The 7,618-nt window shown below is 47.2% G+C and overlaps 1 protein-coding gene across 1 annotated transcript in view; it reads right to left on the minus strand.

Moving 5' to 3' along the window:
• Nucleotides 1–6,017, minus strand: part of GALNT5 (polypeptide N-acetylgalactosaminyltransferase 5) — an 81,686-nt gene extending 75,669 nt beyond the window's left edge. Inside the window, exon 1 of the mRNA XM_068247065.1 lies at nucleotides 5,944–6,017. Within this exon, the coding sequence (XP_068103166.1) occupies nucleotides 5,944–5,975 (32 nt within the window). The 5' untranslated portion in view covers nucleotides 5,976–6,017. The remainder of the gene's footprint in view (nucleotides 1–5,943) is intronic.
• Between the last annotated feature and the right edge of the window lie 1,601 nt (nucleotides 6,018–7,618).

Consider the following 7,618-nt stretch of genomic DNA (forward strand, 5'->3'; position numbering starts at 1 on the left):
ACAGCTTTGGGACATGAAACTGGTATGGTCAGGTAAGGCTGTGTTTGTGCTCTTTTGTGCTCCTAACATCATCATCACTTTACTCTACTCTTTACTTTATGTTCTTGACTCTATTTTTATTATCTTCCTATTAGTATTGTCTACATAAGTATTGTTATATGAGCTGTTTACCTGTGCCAAACCCAATTCCGGCCATGACCCAGTCGTGCTCAGCGAATAAACCGAATTCTGATTCTACCTTTTATAGTTTTTGTTATATTCAAGTTTTTCTACAGGCCAAAAGTTCACCCAGCCTCCCTCAGCCTTTGCAATGTTGTAGGGGGGGGGGGGGGCTGAGTGCTCATTCGACCGTCATAAAAACTTAAAGCGGAACTGAAGTATCCTAAAAAAACAAGAGTTTCACTTACCTGGGGCTTCTGCCAGCCCCCTGCAGCTGTGCCCGCACCGTTTCCAAATGATCCTCCGTTTCCCCACCGTGGCTCAAATAGTGGAAGCCGACTTCTAAGTCGGCCTCCACTGTGCCCTGGCCACACATATCCTCGTACGCGTTCCCAAAGCCAGGAGCGTCCTGCGCAGACGCAGTACGAAACAATCTCTACTGCGCCTGCACAGTACGAACAAGGAAGCGCACAGCAGGCTCAGTGCACTCCAACTGTGTAAAGTGAAAGTGAGCAGCGGCGTGGGAATGGAGGATCGTGTAGTACCTTTGTGGGCACAGATAGGCTGCAGGGGGCTGGGCTAATTTTTGCAGCACATATAGGCAGGCACAAACATGGCACTAACCAAACATGATAACATTTTATACTGCATGTGCTGATTGTAGGCGGCCAGCTTCACGGAACCTCTTTCAGGCACACTGCTTATTGGTTTTGACAAAAATTTCAAATAGCTAACATTAGTCTTTATCTGATACACTTTAGTAAAATGCTGTTAAATCTGGTCAGGAAATCAGAGGGTTAAGTGAGTTCTGAGGTGTTGGTTAAGCAGACAATAGACAGGAGGGGGTAGGAGGAAACAATAGAAAACATTCCTTTGCTAAGCCTACACCACAGAGCATTAAATCGCATTCGTCACATCTGCAGGACTGAAGGAAATATCAAGAACATCTTTGATTGGATACTGCTTACTATGAACTGGAACTTTGATGACGAGAAGGAGGACTGTTAGGAACTTGTTTTTTCTGCCATGGGACACAGAAGCCTGGCCCCCCTGCCCATCCCCACCAACCACATGCAAAGTTCTGTGAAGCAGAAACTTTACCAAATAAGTAGGAGTGGAGCATATATTGGGCTTGTTTCACTAAGACAAATAACTCTGATAAGGGGTGTTAACTCTGACAAGGCATGCTATCATGCCTTATCAGAGTTAACACATCTTATCAGAGTAGCATAGCGAACGCTACTAATTTATGCCTGCTAATTGGCAATGACAAGAGGTCCACTCGTCCTGTCCTAAACCCCTGCGGGTCCAATCACTTTAAAGGACATTATCCCCGCACTTTGATTGGCCCAATAGGCTACCTGTTACTTGACAGGAAACTTGACAGGCAGCCTATTGGGCCAATCAAAGTGTGGGGGTAATGTCCAGTGCATTTTCTAGGCTAAAATGCACCCAGGGCGAGGGTGTAAAAATTGCGCCCCCCCCCCAGCAAGGTATGGGCGCCCGCATTATAGGTTAGCCAGGTCTAGTTGCACTCAGTATAGGTCCCCCCAGTATAGGTAGCCAAGAATAGGTAATCCAGTATAGGTAGCCAGGTATAGGCCCCCAGTATAGGTAGCCAGGCATAGGTGAGCCAGTATAGTTGCCCCCTGTATAGGTTAGCCAGGTCTAGTTGCACTCAGTATAGGTCCCCCAGTATAGGTGGCCAAGAATAGGTAATCCAGGATAGGTAGTCAGCTATAGGTCCCCCAAGTATAGGTAGCCAGGCATAGGTGAGCCAGTATAGTTGCCCCCGGTATAGGTTAGCCAGGTAGGTGCCTCAAGTATAGGTAGCCAGTATAGTTGCCCCCACTATAGGTTAGATAGGCAGGCGCCCCCGGTATAAGTTAGATAGTTAGGTGCCCCACTACAGGTTAGCTAGGTGGGTGCCTCTAATATAGGTAGCCAGAATAGTTGCCCCCAGCATAGGTTAGATAGGTAAATGCCCCCAGTAAAGGATAGTTAGGTAGGTGCCTGCAATATAGGTAGCCAGTATAGTTGCCACCTGTATAGGCTAGCTAGGTAGGTAGGTGCCCCCAATACAGGTTAGATAAGTAAGTGCCCCCAGTATAGGTTTGATAGGTAGGTGCCATACAGTATAGGTTAGATAGGTAGGTGCCCCCAGTATAGGTTAGATAGGTAGGTGCCCCCCAGTATAGGTTAGATTGGTAGGTGCCCCCCAGTATAGGTTAGATAAGGTAGGTTCCTCCCATATAGGTTAGATAGGTAGCTGCCCCCAGTATAGGTTAGATTAGGTAGGTGCCCCCCATTATAGGTTAATTAGGTAGCTGCCCCCCAGTATAGGTTAGATAGGTAGGTGCCCCCCACTATAGGTTAGATAGTTAGCTGCCCCCCAGTATAGGTTAGACAGGTAGGTGCCCCCCAGTATAGGTTAGATTAGGTAGGTGCCCCCCAGTATAGGTTAGATTAGGTAGGTGCCCCCCAGTATAGGTTAGATTAGGTAGCTGCCCCCCAGTATAAGTTAGATAGGTAGGTGCCCCCCAGCATAGGTTAGATAGGTAGGTGCCCCCCAGTATAGGTTAGATTAGGTAGGTGCCCCCCAGTATAAGTTAGATAGGTAGGTGCCCCCCAGTATAGGTTAGATTAGGTAGGTGCCCCCCAGTATAAGTTAGATAGGTAGGTGCCCCCCCCAGTATAGGTTAGATAGGTAGGTGCCCCCCAGTATAGGTTAGATAGGTAGGTGCCCCCCAGTATAGGTTAGATTAGGTAGGTGTCCCCAGTTTAGGTTAGATAGTCAGCTTCCCCCAGTATAGGTTAGGTAGGTCCACCCCCCATAATGGAGGGGGGAGCCGGAGCCGCGAGGAGGACAGCCTGACCTCTCCCTCCCTCTCCTCGGGCCGCCCTCCGTGCTCCCCCCTCCGACTGCAGAGTAATTACGCAGACGGAAGCGCTGTACATAACTACTCACCTTTCTGCGTTCCACTCGCAGCTGATCTCCTCTCGTCATAGACAGTGATACACACGCTGCTTCCGGCTAAACAGGAAGCAGCGTGTGTATCACTGTCTATGACGAGAGAAGATCAGCTGCGAGTGGAACGCAGGAAGGTGAGTAGTTATGCACAGCGCTTCTGTCTGCGTAATTACTCTGCGTCTGAGGGGGGAGCACGGAGGGCGGCCCGTGGAGAGGGAAGGAGAGGTCGGGCTGCCCTCCCCGCGACTCCGGCTCCCCCCTCCTCTACAGTGCCCTCCTCACAACAGCGCCCAGGGCGGCGGCACGGGCTGCACGGCCCTAAAAACGGGCCTGGTAATGTCCTTTAAAACCACTTAACTAACGCCGATAGGTGCCGGCTGGTCGTAAGTGGGTTTCCATGGAAACGGCCGCTGAAGAGCCCACGCAGCACAGATCAGCCAAACATGCTGCGATCCATAAGTGGTTAAAGTGATTGGAGGCATGTTAACTCTGATAAGGCATGCTATTTGTCTTAGTGAATCAAGCCCCTTGTGTGCATACATTTTGTAAGTGTGATTATTTATAAAGCTTGTTGTGTTTGAATGGTCTGTAAAGTGACATTACTGTAATATTGAGGCAGCATTTACCCTGCCTATCCCTATGATTTGCGGCTGTGTTTTGCACACTTTTACGCTTTTCTGATTCTATGTTTTTCAGTTTTTCGGTTCCCATTCTTTTATTTGCGTTTTATATGCGATTTTTCACATTGCAATTTTTGTGCATTTCAATGATGTTAAAGGATACAGCTGAGGTAGATTAAAAATAAAAAATCTACTTACCTGGGGCCTCCTCCAGCCTCTGGCAGCCGTCTTGTCTTGTGCCCTCACCGCAGCTCCGCTCACCGCCGATGGCCCGGAGTCCCCTCCGGTACCAGAGGCCTTCTTGCGTTCCAGCCCTCGCCTCACATAATCGCGCTGACGTCATCCAGACTGAACTGCCCAGGCGCAGTTGCTCTGCGCCTGCACATTACAGTCTAATTGACGTCAGTACAACTCAGTGAGCCACATCCTGGAGCACATTAGAAGCCCATCTGGAAGCCGCCCTGGTGAGGTCGGCTTCTCCACCGGAGGGGACCGGGAGCCACCAGAGCTGCGGCGAGGGCACAGGATGGCTTCCAGGGGCTGGAGGAAGCCCCAGGTAAGTGGATTTTTTATTTTTATCCTCCTCTGACCTTACCTTTAACTCATTTAAAATTTTATATTATTAACTTGAAATTCACATGTGTATTTTCACATGCCGACTGCAAATTTTTGCTTTTCCTTTGACTTTCATTATATGCAATTCGGACACCATACGTGAATAGGTGCAGCACTGCTGGCCGTTTAATGCACAGCACTGCTGTGTTCGCCTTTTAGACACTACCATCTCCAATGACTTGAGTTGGAAGGCCAACACCAGCTCCACCCTGGTAAAAGTCCAGAAAAGATTTTTCTTTCTCCGCCAGCTGAAGAAGTTTGGTATGGCCCAAGAAGTTCTGACAAGATTCTACAATGCCGCCAATGAATCGGTCCTCTGCTCATCCATCCTGGTCTGGTACGCTGGCTCCTCTGCCATTAATAGACGTAAACTTCAGAGGGTTATCAGATCAGCAGAGAGAATCATTGGGAAACCTCTCCCACCACACGACATCCTCTACACCATGAGACTGCGCTCTCGAGCATTGAGGATTGCAAATGATCCCTCCCACCCAGACCACCGCTACTTTAGTAGGCTCCCATCAGGCCTGAGATTTCGGGTTATTTCCACCAAGACTGAAAGGCACAGGAACTCCTTTTTCGTTTCTGCCGCCAACCTCTTAAACTGAACTCCTCTTAAAGTGAACCTCCGGACTAAAAATCTACTCAGCAGAACTGAAAAGGCTTGGTGTTTCTTTAACAGTTTCACAGCATCAGAACTTTGTTTTTCTTACCAAAGCATCATTTTTAGCTGCATTTTTAGCTAAGCTCCACCCATCAAAGAAAAAAAGTCCGGGCTTTTTTCCCCTGATGCTGTGCAGAGCATGATGGGATTTCCTATGTTGTTATTCACGTTGCCTAGCAACTGGGAGAGGTGCTCAGGACACAGGACAGTTGGAACTGTGTCTCATGCTCCCTGTCACCTGCTTTCAACCAAAAAGATGGCTGCCATCATGAAATCAAACATTTGCCTGTTCTTTTAAAACAGTGTGGGTAAGAGATTATATTACCTATCTATTTTAATTACATAACTAATGTAACTTAATGACAGTATGTTTATTTAGGCTGGAGTCCCTCTTTAAACTGCAGCTGTGTACCCCCACTCCACCAGTGTCTCCTCCCTCCCCCAGGGTTCGTCAGTTGCCAATAACGTGTATCTGTCTGCAAGGAACTGTAACTGCACTGCTTCTTACTGTGTTACCACCTCTTTTTGGTGTTTGGTCTATTATTGTCTTATTGTGTTATTGTCTTATTATCCAGCATTGCTTTTTGCAAATATCATGTGCTGAGCTATGTAAGTGCCAAACCCAATTCCGGGAGTAACCCAGTCATGCTTGGCGAAATAAATGATTCTGATTGACCTGTTAACAACCAGCTTATATTCCTGGTCACCTAGTAGGTTAGAAACAATGCTATCACTTTAATTTGTAAACATGTGGCAGAAATATTACAGGGGATGACTGGGTGACATAACTTACCATTATTATTCTACAGCAACGATAATGTCACCCAGTGACCCACTATTGCAAGTCCCTGAACTGAGTAACATTATTTAAAATAAACACATCATGTACCTACAAATGAATATTACATACTTACCTCACCGTAAGTTCCTCATAGAAGCTCACCATTTTTCTTCTAACAATGATTCCCTCCAGTTCTGACAAGATCTGAAAGCATTAGGGCCCTTTTCCACTAAATCTGTTGCTGTCAGTTATAACTGAAAGGGCAACTGATGTGCGAGGTAATGCCCATGTTTCCCTATAGCTCAAGTGGGCGATATTACAGTTCTACATGGGAGGCAAGTATGACGTGTGTATGTTTATTTTGAAACTTATTTTTCTGTTTAGGTTTGCTTTCAATTACTGGAAATGAGGCTTGTAAAGCAAGTAGAGAATCTATGTTGCTCACAGCTGCTAAAGACAGAAAAACAGATGTTGAATTTGGAATGTGGAGAACTTCGAGAGGCACTAATAAACTCTCTTTTCTAACAACAGGTGTTTGTGGTTTTATTCAGTTTAGGGACATTTTGCATAAAAGTTGGATTTTTATGTTTTGTGAGTGTTATTCTGACTTTTAAATATTTGTGTGTGCAGGGGAGGATTCTGCAAAGAGTAGCATGACAGATAAAAATGGTGCACAGCGCAAGGGGAATGAAAATGGCGCCGCATAGACTTACATTATATAACACTATATAGCGTTATAAGTCTTAAAAAATGCAGAGGGCAGAGGGGGTCAAGGGGGAGAGAGGCAGCGGACACTGGAGGGAATAGGCATCAGTGGAGGATGTGTGTAATATGCATACATTACCTTGTCCCGGGCCGCCAATCGCTCCTTCCCTCCGCTCCTTCACTTCTTCCGTTAGTTTGCTGTAGTCCTGCAACTGGCTAATCACCATGTGGTTTCAGTCCCCGCATGGTGATTGGCTGGCTTCAGGACTACAGCAAAAAAACTAAGAAGTGAAGGAGCAGAGGCAGGGGAGGACTGGGACCTTTTGGCCTGGGGGGAAAACACAAACTAGAGGCCCGTTTTCACGGCAGCCCCAGCCCAAATGACATCACACACGTGTCCCACGTGCTATATGCCGGTAGTCACGTGGAAAATACAGCAAGGACACTCGAGGGACAGCGTGACAGGTAAAGTATAAATGCACTGGCACCTGGAGCACATAATACATTTTGAGTTACAACGGTCGGGGTTTCTATCTCTTACACAAGTCCTGCAAGCAGCCCTTCTGGAGTCTAGGGTCTGTCTGCAAGCAGTCCTTCTGAAGTCTAGGGACTGTCAAAAACTTTTCAACTTAGACAATATCTTATGTAGCTGTGCACATGCAGTTAACAATGGTGAGAGACCAGACAGATTTTTTCCCACGGACCCTGCAGGCAAGCCTCTGCTCTGTATCATGCTGTGTATATTTACTATCTTGCCTGCCCTGCAATTGCTCTGTAATTGGGTGTTTATTTCCCTCATTCAGCCTAGTGTTTCACATTGCCTTATACAAAAACCTGAATTCACCAGGCACAGTGCCAGCCCTAAATCATTAAATGAGAGGCAGCCTGGGGGGAAATCTCCCCCCTTCCCCCCTGGCCAGTCCTCCCCTGAGCAGAGGGAAGGAGCTTTCACCGGCCAGGACAAGGTAATGTATGCATATTACACACATCCTCCCCCGATGCCTATTCCCTCCCGTGTCCGCTACCTCTCTCCCCCCAACCCCCGCTGCCTGTACTAGCCCCCCTGCATTTTTTAATGGCCCACCGTTCTGCAATAAATGTAT

This window comes from Hyperolius riggenbachi, chromosome 7 (genome assembly GCF_040937935.1).
Source record: "Hyperolius riggenbachi isolate aHypRig1 chromosome 7, aHypRig1.pri, whole genome shotgun sequence".
Lineage (NCBI taxonomy): Eukaryota > Metazoa > Chordata > Amphibia > Anura > Hyperoliidae > Hyperolius > Hyperolius riggenbachi.